The following is a 17,082-nucleotide window of genomic DNA, read 5'->3' as shown; positions in this document are numbered from 1 at the left end:
CTGAGAGCAGTTCAAGGGTCCATCTTTTACTTGGAAGGTGATGATGGCAGAATAAGTTATTAGCAGTTAACTATCAATACACCTCATCATTTTAATTAACCAATGGTCATAACTATGAACACTAGCCACAGAATCACAGTACTGGGTTCCAACCACTAGGGTGATTCTTTATTAGAATTTCATTTCTAGGTCCAGAAGAGCTACCTAAGAACTCTTATACACAATCATATACTCAAACAGCTATGAAACGATAGAAGGAATCCTAACTTGGAAGTCAGACCCCTTCCAAGTACACAACCCATCTTCTCCTCTGCCAGTCCCCTTCAATATACTAACTCGTATATAGTTTTAGGCAAGTAACTTCTCTGGGCCTCCATTCCTTCTGTCAAGTTAAGAAAAGAAACACACACTCTTCCTCTACCACCATTACAAAGGGTGTAGGGTAGGAGGAATGGACTTAAAAGAGAACATGCATGGCGGGGGTGGGTATAGCTCCGTGGCAGAACACGTGCTTAGCACGCACGAGGTCCTGGGTTCAATCCCAGTACCTCCATTAAAAAAAAGAAAGAGAACATACACGGAACAGTATAGCACAACAAGTGTTTCTTCTTTCTCTACAAGGAACTCTCTTCTAGGTAGAAGATTTAAAGGGTAGGCTACTAGGGGGTAGGGTATAACTCAGTGGTAGAGTGCATGCTTAGCATGCACAGGTCCTGGGTTCAATCCCCAGTACCTCCATTAAAAAATAATAATAATAAATAAATGAATAAATAAGCCTAATTACCCCCCACACACAAAAATAAAATAAAAATAAAGGGTAGGCTACTGAAATACTACTTTGTCCTGCTAAGCCCCTATCCCCACACTGCAACCGTACACAAGATTACCATTCCAAACTAAAGCTGGCAAGAAAAGATAAATTCAGACCAGACAGTCAGCTGTTTAGCTGGGAGATGACTGCCTTGGCTTCTAAGAGCCCTCTGGCTCTGTCAGGTCAGATCTGTCAGCCGGACACATCCCTTGAATACAGCCAGAATGGAATTCAACAGCATGCAGTTCAGAGCCAGGTGACCACCAAGGATATAGAGAAACTGGAATTCTAATACACTGTAAAATTAAGCGTATAAAATGCTGGGGAATCTTTGGAAAAACAATCTGGCAATTCCTCAGTGAAGCACAGAATTACCTACCATGTGACCCAACAATTTCCTAGGTATAAAACCAAGAGAAATGAGTACATGTCCCCACAAAAACCTGTACACGAAGCCTCACATAAGCATTATACGTAACAGACAAAAACTGGAAACAGCCTAAATGTCCGTAAACTGAATGGATAAATTAAAAGCAATATATCCATACAATGCAATAGTATTTATCAATAAAAAGGAATGAAGTGCTGATACATTGCTAAACACTGATGACCCTTGAAAACAGTACACCAAGTGAAAGGAGGCAGTCACAATGGAGGACATATTGTATGATTCCACTTCTATGAAATGTCCAGAATAGGAAAATCTATAGTGACATAAATAGATCTGTGCTTGCCTAGGGCTGGAGGGAACGGGAGGACTGGGAAGTGACAGCGAGGTATAGGGTTTCTTTTGAGGGTAATGAAAATGTTCTGAAATTGACTGTGGTGATAGATGGACAACTCTCTGAATATACAACTCTGTGAAAAGCCACTGAACTGTACATTTTAAATGGGCGAACTGTATGGTATGTGAATTATATTTCAATAAATCTGTTTAAAAAAAAAAACCCAGAAAACAGATCCAGAGAAGTTAAATAAAACTGCTCAAGTCACAAGACTGTCAAGGTAGTAAATACTGGACTTGTTTTGTTTTTAATTCCCAAATCCCAGGACTTCAACTCTGGTCATCTGACTTGTTGAGAGCTGTTTCCACCACAGCATAAGGAGAGAGGGGAAAGTTTGTGTTCATGCACTGCCCTTGTGAAAGGCTGAGAGCTAACTGGACACCAGCACCCGGTATTCTCATGTTTTCAAGACTAGTAAAGGGAAAAGCAGATTTGTCTGATCCCCTTGAAATAGCTAACACGCTGGGATCATGATGGGAGGTTTAGGGGTTGCAGTCTATGACCTCAGAAAAGAGTTCTAGGTCTTTGGGGGACACATGGAACTCATTTGACCATGGCTTCATTTCAAAGCAGATCTAACAAGCCCTTTCTTTAAAAGCACCACTCTCAAGCTCATGTCTATGGCTTAGATAACAACCCACTTTTGTGCAGGATCATATCAAAGAGTCAACTAAACAAAGGCCTATATACGAGAATTGTAACATTTCACCTATAAAGAAAGGAGAGCTCAACAAAAATAGAAATGTTTCCAATAAACAGATTAAAGTTGACATTCCACTTTAATGACTACTCAAGCCATTCACACAGCAGACTAATTACTTATAAATATTTAAGATACTTAGACTAGTTAATAATCAGTCAATAAGACTTAAGCGACTGCAGTTTTAAAATAACAAATTAGGAAAAACCACAATGAAGCCATTACTCATTACTGAATTTGGGCATAAGCCACATTCTTTGTCCTCAGAAAGTTAAGCAAGCAGAACTCCTAAGGCTAGAATAATGCATCTGCACTGGATTAAACCAAACTGAATCAATACTATATTATGTAATATCATAGTACAAACTCATTAACTGGAACATCATATAGAAGTTAAAATGAGTGGCCAGATATCACATCCTTCGTCTGATAACTGGCTTAAATTTTTTAATACAGCATCCAAGAATGTTCTGAAGGGAAACATTTACTCCTGCATCAACCCCTCTCCATCACTCCCTCTCTGTAGCTAACCCTTCTCCAACTCCCAACCATTGTCTTTAATTTTTTTTTAATTTTTAACTTATTTTTGGGGGGAGAGGTAATTTATTTTATTTATTTGTTTGTTTATTTTTACTGGAGGTACAGGGGATTGAACCCCAGACCTCGTACATGCTAAGCATGCACTCTACCACTTCAGCTATACCCTCCCTCAACATCATCTTTCATTTTTGAAACATCATGTAGAAGCATCTGGGAGTTAACTGCAATCCATTTAAATGACTGGGATATTTCAAGCAAGAAATAATGAAAGTTCAGTGCTAAGTCAAAGGAGTAACTCAAAGCCAACAATTCAGATTTCATTTTCTGCAAACAGAGCTAACTTCAGGAAGTTAAACCTGTACCTAGGATGACTCCCCTGAGTCACTGTAGCAGGAACAGGAACCGTGGTCATTAAGATCATTGCATGTACTCTACGGTAGCATTCCCACTTCACCTTCTGTTAGAGGTAGCTGTGCAAATGCTCACTTCTCCCACCAGGATTGTAAGTCCCTTGAGTACAGGGACCACATTTTCTCCACCCTTGTGTCACCCATGCTCCTAGAATAGTGTCTTACACACTGCAAGAATTGAGTAAATGCTTGTTCAACTGTAAGGAACTCTATCATGTGTTGGCTGCTAGGATCCAGAAATTATTTAGCTTTATGATCCAACAGTCCAACTATATGTATTATATGAATCCACTTCTTATCTATAAATAAAGACTATTAGGAATAAAATATTAACTAAAAACTTTAACCCACGAAGCCTCTAATGTGAAAGCACTTGGAGGACTTTGTCAGGGGTATAGGATTGGCTCAGTTTTAGAAAGAGATCAAAATGGAGACGTTTGTGCCTCAGAAATTACTGACTGTGTGTGTCCAATTCTAGGTGCTGTATCCGTACCAAAGAATAGTGCAGTTCCTGATTTAATGGCCCCTCAGCACACAGCTGAAATGAACGAATCCGAACTCTCTGAGCTTTCAAATTAAATCTAGTCTTTCACTGTTGAAGCCTTGATTAATGATTGTGTTTCCTTTATTATCTTACTAAGAGAAAAAGAGAAGGTTAAAAAGGCTGGGAAAAAAGGTTATTTGCATTTAGTGCTCATAAAGTAAACAATTCAAAATAAATTTGTCTTCTATATATTTTCTTTGGTTTTCTCCAAATTGTTTGCTCAAAATCTTTTGAGTATCAAGAAACAAGAGAAAAGATGCTCAGGGAGACAGATTTGTTACAGGACAAGAGGAAACTCCAAATCTATAATGTATATTTTGGGGAATTACAGAAAGAGAGAAACAACTCATTTGGGATCAAATCATTCTACTGTGAGTTGCTACCCATGCCCCACTTTCCTTTCCCAATCAAATAAGTCACAATTCAAACCCCCACAATGGGCGATTTGTGGTAAGAATTCTGTATTCCTCTATGGCCAAAATAAGAGTTGACACAAGATTCTGAATTTCATAAATGATTTTCCTATTTGTGATGATAATTCTTTTAGGTCTGAATGTTATATATGCACAACTTCAAGAACAATTGGAAAGAGGTTATTTGAATAGTGTAACATGACAGATAACAGCCTCTAATTTAGAATAAGGAAGAGGGAAGAATCCATTGTTCATTGAATTTTATAGTTAAATGGCCTACAACTTTTAAAAATGAAGATTTCTATAAATCATTACACTGACAGTAAGAGAAAACTTAACCATACCACTAGATAAGAACTAGCTTCACAGAAGAGAGGCCTGACTTCGCTGCTTCTGAAAATATCCCAAGATGAAATGCCAAAGGTGACGGACTTGTCAGTCCCCGTCCCCTTGGAAAGTGCTGGCTGACTTTTCCTCCTTGACTTTCTAATTCCACCTCACCACGTCTTTGCCTTCTTATGTGTGCAGCTGCACACAGTTCTTCAGTGGTCAAGTCTGCCCATCCTGCACACCACTCTTATGCTAAACTTGAAACTGCCCAGTCCTGTGCTTGAACCCAGACTAAACAACTGACTTCCGCTGGCGAGATGCAAACTACATCCAATGTTTCAGTTCAGTACCTGGCTGTTCCTTCACTGTGGGCCAGCAGGAAACAAACAGGAAGTGATTATGCCAACCACAGAGAAAGAAACACACGCCCGTCTGGAACACTATGGAACAGGGTGCTGTTAGATGCTAAACCTGGGTTAGGAGTTTTCATGGTGGTGCTTTATGAGAGCTGGGCCCTGCTTTAATCTGGACTTGTGAGTGCAGCAGAGGTTAAGTGTTTCAGTTACCAAAAGTCAGGAAAGCAGTCCTTTAAGTAGGAATTTTCTTACTGTAAAATATTTCTTATGTCTGTTTTAAGTCTCCTTTCTTCTAAAGGGATTAAGAACTACTATCAAGTTAAAAGTAAAGCAATCCATGGGACTACACCAAACTGAAAAGCTTTTGCACAGAGAAGCAAACTATCAACAAAACAAAAAGGTAGCACTCTGAATGGAAAAGTATATTTGCAAACGATACATCCAATAAGGGGTTCATATCCAGAATAAACAGAACTCACACAACTCAATACAAAAAAAACAACCTGATTAAAAAATGGGCAGACGACCTGAATAGACATTTTCCAAAGAAGACATACAATGCCCAACAGATACATGAGAAGATACTAAACAATAACAATCAAATAGGGAAATTCAAATTAAAACCACAATGAGATACTACCTCACAGCTGTCAGAATGGCTACCATCAAAAAGACAACACGTAACAAGTGCTGGCAAGGATGTGGAGAAAACGGAACCCTGTGCACTGTTGGTGGGATTGTGAATTGGTGCAGCCACTGTGGAAAACAGCATGGAGGTTCTTCGAAAACTTAAAAATAGAACTACCATGTGATCTAGCAATTTCATTTCTGGGTATTTATCCAAAAAAAACAAAAACACTAATTCAAAAAGAATATATGCACACCAATGTTCACTGCAGCATTACTTACAATAGCCAAGATATGGAAACAAACTAAGTGTTCATTAATCGATGAATGGATAGAGAAGATACAGTGCATATTATGGAATACTACTCAGCCATAAAAAATTAAACCTTGCCATTCCTGACAACATGGATGGATCTAGAGGATATTAAGATATGTGAAATAAGTCACAGGAAGACAAATACTGTTTGATCTTATATGTGGAATCTAGAAAGCAAAACAAACAAAAGAAAATGAAAACAAACTTACAGATACAGAGAAAAAAATGGGTGGTTGCTAGATGGGAGGGAGGTCGGGGATGACATAGGTAATTAAGAAGTACAAACCTCCAGTTATACAGTAAATAAGCTGTGAGGATGCAATATACAGCATAAGGAAAATGGTCAATAATACTGTAATAACTTTGTATGGGGACAGATGGTTTCTAGACTTAACATTGTGATCATTTCACAATGTATGCAAATACCAAGTCACTATGTAGTACACATGAAGCTAACATAATATTGTACATCAACTATATTGCAATAAAAACAAATAAATAATAAAAATAAATAGAAATAAAGCAATCCCAAAGTTATATATAATTTATAGAGAAAGATATTCTATAATTTGATAGGGTAGAGACCTTCCTCATGAGACAAGAAGCCTATCCCAAGCACTGACGTGTGGTTCCTGTGTTCGCAATTCTTATACATGAGAGTCACTAGCTCCGAATCAGTAACCCTTGCCTCTCACTGTATTATCTCCTGCATTGACTCCAGGAGGTCCTTGCTGACCTGCTCCTAGACTAGGTGATTGTGAGAAGAAAAAAGGACAGATGGAAGACCCAAGTAAGGCTACAGAATTTGGGGACAAACAAGCAGAAATAGTTCTGGTGCAGAAAAACCTTTACTGGAGGAGCTCACAACCTGAGTATAAAATTTCACAGTCCGCAGCTAATACATAACTTCTTATGAAGAAGGACTTTAATAGGTAATTCCTTAAACTGTCCACGGTTTAGGTACTCAATAAAGTCAGCACCAGTTACTCCTCCAGAAAGCCCAACAATGCCCTCCAGGTCAGTTTCCAAAGGCAAAGGTACAAAGCAACCCATTTAATTCTACTAATTGACAATCAAACTCATCTAGTCTATTGTTTGTGAAACAAAAGGCAAGGTCCCCATTGGGACAATGGTCATCTCACTGGATAAATGCAGGTCTTTTTAAATTAAGGAATAATTTACATACAGTAAAATTCACCCTTTTTAGTACAGAATAGTCCTACCCTCCCCTCCAATTTCCTTGTGCCTCTTTGCAGCCTCCCCTCCCCCCACTGATCTGTTTTCTGACCAGACAGTCTTGCCTTTTCCTGAATGACATATAAATGGAATCATAAAATGCTTAGGGCTTTTTGTTTTGTTTTGCTTTTAAAAAATCCCATAAATTTATTTTCTCACAATTCTGTAGATATCAAGGTGGGTTTTTCTGTTTGTTTGTTTTTCTTTCTTTCTTTTTTTTTTTTCCCCTGGGGCCTCTCTCCTTGGCTTGTAGCTGGCTGTCATCTCCTTATGTCTTCACATGGTCTCCTCTCTGCATGTGTCTGTGCCCAAATTTCCTTTTCTTATAAAGACACTAATCATATCAGATTAGGGCCACCCTAATGGCCTCATTACTTCTTTAAAGACCCCATCTCCATATATAGTCATATTCTGAGGCATTGGGGGTAAGGACTTCAACAGGTGAATTTTCAATAAAATGCTTTTTGAGCCTGGTTTCTTTCACTCAGCACAATGCAGTTGAGATTCATCCATGGTGTTGAGTCTATCAGTAGTTTGCTCCTTTTAATTAAAGCAGTTTCTTTATGCAAAATAGCTTAGTGATCAATGATTGCTTAAATGAAAATTTAAGCATATGATCTAGCTACACTAAGCAGCAGAGTAAAACAAAGCAATGAACCACAGCTTTCCAGTGAGTTCAGAGACTTGTTCTGGTTCTTACAAGAAATCAGATATGTATGTAAAATGCCTAGAACTGTGATTAGCACATAGTGTGCACTCAATAAAAAGGGCCACCTTGTATAGCTGTATTAGGGGGTGCCATTCACACACCACAATGTTAGGGTAACAGCAATAATAATTTAAGACTCAATTACTTTTCTATGGTTTACCTGCCAAAGATGCTTTTGACTCAGCTTCTTACCATATAGTATTCCAAACAGAATAGATCAAGGAAGGGCTACTTTTCAGAACAAATTTTAAAACAAAAAAGCCCAGGTGGTAATCGTGTATGGAGACTCCATGAACTGAGTTTGGGTGGAGCTGAAGACTCCAACTAATTATCCGGATCATGGCTAAGCCATCTGAGGTCCACCTGGGTTTCATTTTCCTTCAACAGCACCTGTCTTCTTCTCCACAAATGGAAGATGTGTCAGGAAGGATTTGACTGTCTATAGGGTAAAATCATAGCACCAAATAGTTGAGAAAAAAAAAATAACATCTTAAGAACTAACAGTCTCCGTTATTGAGATATTTAACAATCTAGAGTAGCTGAGTAACTCTAGCATATTCTTAGCAGAAAGATCTTAAGGCACTTGGAGATTTCAGGGTAGGCCAATATCTTAATTAGTTATCTATCATTGTTCCTACCCCAACTTTACAGTCTTTAAACAATAAAGTGTTTTTATGATATAATAGCATGCTGTCATTGATTTGATGAGTTACCACACTTCTTCCCAGCAGAAATACATTAAGTCTATTAAGCAGTTTAAGGAAAAGATGGGAAAAATTGCCCACTTCCTTGGAAGACCTTGTTTAGGGGAGAATTTTACATAGACATACCTAGAAAACACGACTAGGGATCAGATCAATCCACAACACATTTTTAATTTTGTGACAAATGCAAAGAATTTAGCAACTTTTGTATTTATAGGAAATATGGAAACTGGTCACACCCATTTCAAAGATTCAGTCTTAATACAGGTGAAAGCTTTATAATAAGGTGACCAGATAATTTATCATCTAAGCCAGGGCATTTTTGAAAGTGAAAAGAGATGCTATTAATAATCACACTGGGATAACAGGTATTAACCAGAAAATGGGGAGTGTATAGTCATAAAAATTTATAGTAAAAATAAATTGGTAATTAAGATGGAAAATTTTATGGCATTTCTTTAATGCAATAAACACATACACACACAAATAAACTGGTCAATAATCCTTCCTATAAAGCAAAAATCTATTATCTTTCCCTTAAAGTAAGAAAGATTTACTGAATTTTTGGAGTCTTAAAAAGTCAGCATCCAAATTCAATAGAATATTTTCTTTTGAATTGGGAATTTATCAAGTACCACATGAAGCCCTCCAACACGAGCTCTGGAAAGCTGGACATGCAAGACAAGAGGACTGATGTTGGAATTCCTACTCCAGTGAGCATTTACATCTAGAATAAATTTTAGAAAAGCTGAAATGTCACTAAATTAACAGAAATGACATGGAAGAAATAACATATACTGTTTCTTCTAATCTTTGGGAAAATCACTTATGCTTAGTTCTTAAAGCTGTGATATGAATACCTGGATCTTATTTTTCAATATACACTCTAAGAGAAATTCCACTAGTAGAGATTAGCATTTAGAGCACTCCTAAGACAAGAAATGATAATTATTTTATGATGTAATCCTAAAATCTAGTGCAGCTGTTGGGGGAGGATATAGCTCAGTGGTAGAGTGCATGCCTAACATGCACAAGGTCCTGGGTTCTCTCCCCAGTACCTCCATTACAAATAAATAAATAAATACCTGATTACCTCCTCCCCCAAAATAAAAAAATATCTAGTGCCGTCTACCTCAGGAACATGAAGTAATTCTTCCATGTTAGGCATGGAAGTTACTATAGGGAATCATAGCAACATCAAAGAACTTGATGAACCATAACAGTAGTACCACCAGGGGGTACTCTAGACCAAAAAGGAACAAAGTTGTTCTCAGATCCAAGATGGGTGAGCCAGGATTGCAAACCACTCTTGTTTTCTTATGGACAAATTGTAATCGTTACTCCTCCTCATTTGTTTCCCCAGCTATTGGCTTGTGTCTAATGGCATATTCTGGCTTTTCTGCCATTTTTACCCCTGAAAGTCTACCATCCTCCCTGGCCACTAACGCTACCATTTCCATTCCCTTTTTCCCTCCGTACACCAACCTTCTCCTCTCTTGTAAACATCCGCCAGCCTTACACCTTTCTCTACACATACTTCCTACTCTCTTGGTACAATTCACCTCTTCTAACGCGAATATCACTATTTTAAATCAATTATTCCCTAAATAAAAATATTTTCTATATATCCTATTTATAGTGATAAGAATAGGAATTATAATTTAAGGTTGCTTCTATTTCACTAATCTCTGAAAGGTAATTTAGTTCTATACATCCAACTTAAAAAAAAAATACATACCTTTAAGAAGTTACATGAAGCTTGAGGACAAGTGCCTGCTAATTTCTCAGCAATCTCCATAAGTCCATTTCTGCCCCAGTGGTTAAAGCTGTGTTTTAATTTTTTTCTTTATTCTATACTGTGCATCCATGCATGACTACTTTGTTATCTATCACTTCCATGTATTTGCCCTAAACTATTGCTTTCTAGGCCAATGTCAAGTCCTTTCATATTTAACCCTCACTGATTAAATTATTTTGTAGCTTTAATGAGATAATTTACATACCATACAATTCACCCACTTAACATGTACTATTCAATGGCTTTTAGTGTATTCAGAGTTGTGCAACCATCACCACAATCAATTTTAGAACATTTTCACCACTCTGACAAGAAACCCTGTACCTACTAGTAATTACTGTTCATCCCACCTCTCTTCCCTCTCCACCCTAGCCCTAGGAAACAATCTATTTTCTTTCTCTATGGATTTGCCTATTCTGGAGATTTTATATAAATATAACACTATAATATGTGACCCTCTGTGACTGGCTTCTTTCATGTAATAATTATTTCAGGGTTCATCCATGTTATAGCATGTGTCAGTACTTCATTTTTTATTGCTGAATAACACTTAATTGTATAGATATACCACATTTAATATATCCAATCACCCGTTGATGGGCATTTGGATTGTTTCCACATTTGGCTATTATGAATAATACTGCTTTGAAGGTTTGTGTACAAGTTTTTGAGTGGATATACGTTTTAATTTCTCTTAAGTATTGTTATGAGTTGAACTGTATCCCCCCCAAAAAAGATATGTTGAAGTTAACCTCCAGGACCTCAGAATATGACCTTGTCTGGAAATGGGTCTTTATAGAGGTAATCAAGTTAAAATGAGGCCCCTGGGGTAGGTCCTAGTCCAGTATTATTGGTGTCCTTATAAAAGGAAAAACAGACAAAAAACAGACACATGCAGAGAGAACACCAAGTGAAGACAGAGGGTTGCACTGATGCATCTGCAAACCAAAGAATGTTAAAGATTTCTGGCAAACAGCAGAAACTACAAGAGGCAAGAAAGGATTCTCTCCTGGAGCCATTAGAGAGAGCAGGACCGTTGATTTAGGACTTCCGGCTCTAAGAACTATGGGAAAATTAACTGTTGGTTCAAGCCACCCAGTTTTTGGTACTTTGTTAAAGTAGACCTAGGCAATGAATATAGGTATGTACCCAGGAGGGGAACTGCTGGATCATATGGTAACCCTATGCTTCACCACAAGGAACTGCCAGATTGTTTTCCAATTTGATTTTTTCAATAAATTATTAATGGTTTCAAAACCTCCCTCAAATATATAGAAAGTCAGCTTTTCTGTGGGTTACCTTGCCCTCCACAGGGAATTCTCCCTCCGTCCCCACATGGTGACAGTCTTCTTCACCACCCTTTGTTAAACCTTCCTCGTTCTTTCAAAAAAGAACAGAAACAAACAGTTAAATCACCAATGCTAGCAGGGGGGATATCTAGAACAGGCTCTGGTTGCGGCTGCAGAATAATCTAAGCGATCTAACCTGAAGACAGGTAAAGAGTAAATGGTACTAAACAGCGTGAAATTGTCCTTGAAAGGAGATTTCCTAGCTGAGATGGGGAAGAAAAGAGGATCCTGAAGGAGACAATGGTATTTTTTTAGGTAACGGAGCCTGGCCGCAAAGAGATCTCAGTCTCATCTCTGGAAAAAAGGTGTTGGCCTGGTGAGATGGAATACATCTTCTAGCAGAAACTTTAAAATTCTGAATTTTAGTGTTGCTGTCTCAGGAGGAGCCTCAACTCCTCTTCAAACAATAACGTACTACCATCCAGCAATGACGAAGTGATGTGTAGATACCTAATCAAATATCTGACTATTCTGAACAAGGAAGAGTAGAACCCTTTATATAGTTGAGTAAATAAAATACACACACACACACACACACTCACACACACAAACAGATCAAGCACTATGTCTGGCCAACAAAGTTTTTAACAGCCAATGAAGTCTGTATATTCTAGATCTCTGCACAACTAATGCATATCAGGTATATGAGTAATGACTGGGCTCTTGGCCATGTTATAAAAATTAGGGGGAAAAACACATACAGAAAGGTTTACATTAAAATCTCATAAAGACCACTTCATTTTGTTAACAATAACCTATTTTCACTTATTTCACAATGTCAACCTTTTCATTTTTTTTCACAGCCTTGAATAGAAAAGTAAAGCAGACTGAAAAGGAATGTTGGAGAAATGCATTCTAATGCATTCTAACTGCTGACAGTGATGACAGACAGGAAAACACCAGACAGAGCAGATCACTCAAAATGCACCACCGTCCAGGATTATTTAGTGAAGGGAGAGAGGGGGGTGAGAAACCCCCAGAAGGCATCAAAGTGCGATCACAGTGTAATCACTGGTGCCCAACATGGCAAGCTCAAGGCCTCAGAAGAGTTCGTTTAGTTCATGTTACTTAAAAGGAAGGTAACAATACAGAACCTTTTAGAATACAACATCAAGGAGTTAAAATAAAATTAAGGCTCCTGATTATCTCCAGTAAGCCATCCTTTTACTTTCCTTCCCCCGAACTTTCTTCCAATCAATGGCTAATGGTCTGGGAAGAGAAGACTGGAACAAACCAACTATTCAGAAAACCTAGGTCTGAAAACACAGCCATGACGGTTTAAAGTTGCAAGAACGTGAACAAAACTCAAGCCTATATAATTTTACTTATCTTGAAAGACTCAAAAAAAAATTTACCTGGGGTACCATTTCTACAGAAATTTTTTCCCTCCCTAGCCTCCTCTTAATCTTGTTACAACAAAAGCCACGTGATCTTTTAGATCAGTGGTTCTCAAAGTGGAGAACCCCACGCAGCAGCATCAGCCGCACCTGAAAACTTCTTAGAAATGCGAATTATCAGGCCATACCCCAGGCCTACTGACTGAGGAACTGCAAGGGTGGGGCCAGCAACCTGTGGTGGTGGGAATGCTCCCTCCCTCCAGGTGATTATGATGCCAATTAAAGTTAAAGAATCACTGCTTCAGATAATATGGGTAAAAGGCCCAGGATTTCTGATTGATAGAACAAAATGATTCTTAAAAGACTTAAAGGACAAAAGGTAACAGGGAAGAAAACTGTGCATTCTTAGCTCAGAAACCGCGTCCTTTCTAGATTAAGGCCCAACCATAACAGCAGCAACCTTTAATAAGCAGTAGCAATAAAGATGGTTACCTTCCAGATGTTTCAGGAGTGCCCTGCTGCTATTCCCATGTGCAGATATCAGAATGGTTTTACCACTTAACACTTCAGGAGCAATCCTTTCATTCCAATAGGGAAGGAGTCTCTCCAGCACATCCTTTAAGCTTTCGGCTCGGGGCAGTCGATCCACAGGCACATCGCACACTTTATACCTCCGGTCATTGTAGATCTCGTGGTAGTAAGGATGGGTCTCGTCAATGGGCGGCGGGGTCACGTTATAGCTTCTTCTCCACAGCCTCACTTGTTCCTCGCCGTGATTCAAAGCCATCTGCTCCCTGTTGAGACCGATCAGGGCTCCGTAGTGACGCTCATTTAGACGCCAGGAGCTTTCTACAGGAACCCACTCCTGCCCCAGCTCTTCCAGGATCAGCCAGGCTGTGTGGATGGAGCGATTAAGGATGGATGTGAATACAAGATCAAACTCGAAGTTCAGCGCTTTGAGTTGCTTCCCACAGTTCCGAGCTTCCTCCAATCCATCATTGTTGAGTTTCTGATCCACCCAGCTACAGAAACGATTCTCTTTATTCCAAGCACCCTCTCCGTGCCTTAACATAATCAGTTTGTACTTGGACATCCTGACAGCGGAGCTTCCTTAGTGCTTTCAAATAGGCCAGTGTTCAGTGACAGCAATATATCTAGAAAGAGGTGAAACAAAGTCTTAAGTTATAATCTTCATTTGACTGACTACCTGGGAGTGGAAGCACAACTTTACAACAGCCTGTTTCTAAAATAAACCAGAATCATTCCTTGAACAGTTTTGACATCAGACATCTGGCAACTCACACACACTATAGCACACAGGAGCAGAGTCTACAGAGAATTAATTACAGGGAACCTAGATGACTTAAATTTTCTGATGGCTGGATAGGTTAATTGTATGACACAAAACAACAGGACACTTCATTCTAATGGTATGCTGCGCTTCCACCAGATAAAAAGGCAGTTTCTGCTTAGAGAAGAAAGGATTTAATTGAATGAGTTGTGAATGTCTAAAAGGATGACTAGTAGCTAGTAACTCCCAGCTCTTACCAGCTGACTCGAGATTGAAGGCATCCTTTTCACCTTGCTTTTCCTCTGGTGGAGGAATAAATATTTACCAGTCTCACCTTAGTATAGAAATTATTAAACATGTGAATTCAATAAACAACCACGTTCAGCTGGTTCATCATTGATTGGTGGCAACTAGCTCTCCAGTGCCACAGGCTATACCACACATAAGAAAAATCTAAGGTTCAACATTCGAACAAAGAGATTTAAATCGACATTAACACTCAATATGGTACTCACCTAAATAATCACTCACCTGCCTCAAGATAGAGTTTTTGGCAGGAATAAATCCTTAATTTGATAGCAAACAAGCTATCAAATTAAGCAGCTGAGAGATGCCGCCTGTAGAAACAGATTACCAGGAGCTGGAGGAGTGAGAGGAGGCACACTGATAACGGGGTTCTGTCTCCTCCTCCCAGCCCTTCAGCTGTCCTACACATGCAGCCTCATCTCAGCAGAGAAGGCTCTAGTAAAGGGAGGCAGGCAATCCTAAAGTGTTTCTGAACTCCCTCAGTTAAGCCACTGGCCCAGAGATCCGTGGGGCCACTCTGTCCCCTGGAGAATCTGCGGCCTGGCTGCATGGGCCTGGCTCGCTCTCCTTGCAGTGGACAGAGATCTACGCTGACAAGTGTTGCTTGTTTACGAGCCCAGCACTTTTCACCTCCAGTCCAGCGCTTTCCACGCTGGTGAGTACAGATTATGGGAACATCAGGGCCTGGTCTCCTGCCACTCTTGACAACTCCCATTAACCAGAGATTTTCTGTCCACTTAAACTGTGATTCACCCTCACTTATATAACAATCAGTGACAAAGTTAATTGGAATCTAGATCTAGTTACTTCCTTTCTTTAGTAATTCCTAGAGATTCTGGGGAGCAGGGCAGGGGGAAGTCTTTAAAATAAGGCCTCCTATTTCGGTGGAGGGCCAACAGAGGACCTGAGGGAGGGAGCAGATTGAGCTGATTTGCAAGTGGTTGAAAGGCTACAGTGGTTCAGTTTATGACTTCCCTTTCTCGTCAGGCATCAGGTGTGATGCTTTATTTAGTGCACGTGGAGCAGGGAAGCATCAGGTCACTAGAAGTGCCTGGGCTCAGGGCTCAGGTGAAGGTATCTTGCAGAGCTGAGAACTTCCAGAGGCAAAGGAATGCCTCCACCCTCAGCCCAGATGGGGCATCAAGTGGCAGAAGAACAGAGAATGGGATGAAAGACTACTGGGCTGTGTTTTGCTAGGTGATTACTGGTCCCCAGAAGCGGAATAATCATGAAACTAATGAAGCTCAAGCTTCAGGGCCCCTCACCTGAATAGATCCCTTCTGAGGTGCTGGGAGAGACCAAATGATGAATTCACATGGATGTGAGAGACAGAGGGAGAGAGAGTGAGAGGGAAAGAGGGAAAGAGGGAGTGTGTGTGTGTGTGTGTGTGTGTGTGTGTGTGTGTGTGTATTTAATCAGCAAAATACATTTCTGTATTGTTTTTTCAAAGAGCCCGCCCCAATCCACCAAGAAGTAGAAGCTTTAGGCCCATCAAAAACTGGATGCACCCCCATGCAACATCTACTGTTTTGGTTTAGTGGTGGTGGAGGAGGGGGATGGAGAAAAGAGAAGCTATCAGTTGTTCCTCTACCTCAGCCCTTACTGTGTCTTAACAAGCAAGACGCTCTTTACACTATACAAAGCTATTTTCCCTTCAAATGAAGAAGCCATGATGGACAGATTCTATAGGCATGAGACCCTTCATCTTCTTTTGATTATGAACTATGTGGAGGGGAAAAAATGTGTAGCAATAACATCACGAATCCTTGGGTGCCTATCACCCAGCTTTGCAGTATTTAACCTGCTATATTTGCTTATTTGTTTAAGAAATAAAGCATTTTGTTTTTACCACGTGTGTGTATACACACACACACACACACAGGAGCAGAGAAACAATCCTACAGCCACAAAGACTCTACAAATACACACCCTTCCCTCACTCTGGAGTACAGGGGGCTAATACAGGAATAGGTACCAAACTAGTGCATCTGTCTCAGGTCAACAGAAAGTCACTTCCCTCTCTCCTCCTTGCTATCAACTGACTTTTCCCATTTAATTAACTGTGGAATATTTACAAAGGAGCTCTTGCAGTTTACAGTTTGGCGTCTTTATGATTTTAATCACTGTGGAAGCTAGTATAACAAGTGTTTATGAAACACACAGTGCTTTCATTTAAAGTTTAAGGCAGGGGCTGCAGGTCTCTATGGTGCAGTGCCGCTGGGCTACAGAGGTGGTGGGAACACTGGTGAACTGCAGGGAACATACATGCTTTTCCAATGGATGCAACTGGTGTACATGGATGAAGCTTTTGTATAATCTAGCCTCGCTGAGTACAGACCATTCTTAGATCTTTTCTGGAGAACAGAGAGGTGTTGGGACTGCTGAAACTGAAGACAGGCGAGGATGCAAGACTTAGAGTCAGACCACAGAGAACCTATGGATTCTGTTTTGTTTTTAGAGTAAATAAATGTCTTTTTTTAAAAAAGTGATCATTTCAGCTCCTAAAAGCTCATATAAAAA

At 39.6% G+C, this 17,082-nt stretch overlaps 1 protein-coding gene across 1 annotated transcript in view; it reads right to left on the bottom strand.

Annotated features, from left to right (window-relative positions):
- BPGM (bisphosphoglycerate mutase) overlaps window positions 1-17,082 on the bottom strand; it is a 28,893-nt gene that overhangs the window by 3,286 nt on the left and 8,525 nt on the right. Inside the window, exon 2 of the mRNA XM_006193683.3 lies at window positions 13,458-14,119. Coding sequence (XP_006193745.1) covers window positions 13,458-14,058 — 601 coding nt within the window. The 5' untranslated portion in view covers window positions 14,059-14,119. The remainder of the gene's footprint in view (window positions 1-13,457; window positions 14,120-17,082) is intronic.

The sequence above is a fragment of the Camelus ferus genome, chromosome 7, assembly GCF_009834535.1.
Source record: "Camelus ferus isolate YT-003-E chromosome 7, BCGSAC_Cfer_1.0, whole genome shotgun sequence".
Taxonomy (NCBI): Eukaryota; Metazoa; Chordata; class Mammalia; order Artiodactyla; family Camelidae; genus Camelus; species Camelus ferus.
This window is presented reverse-complemented; position numbering and strand designations above follow the sequence as displayed.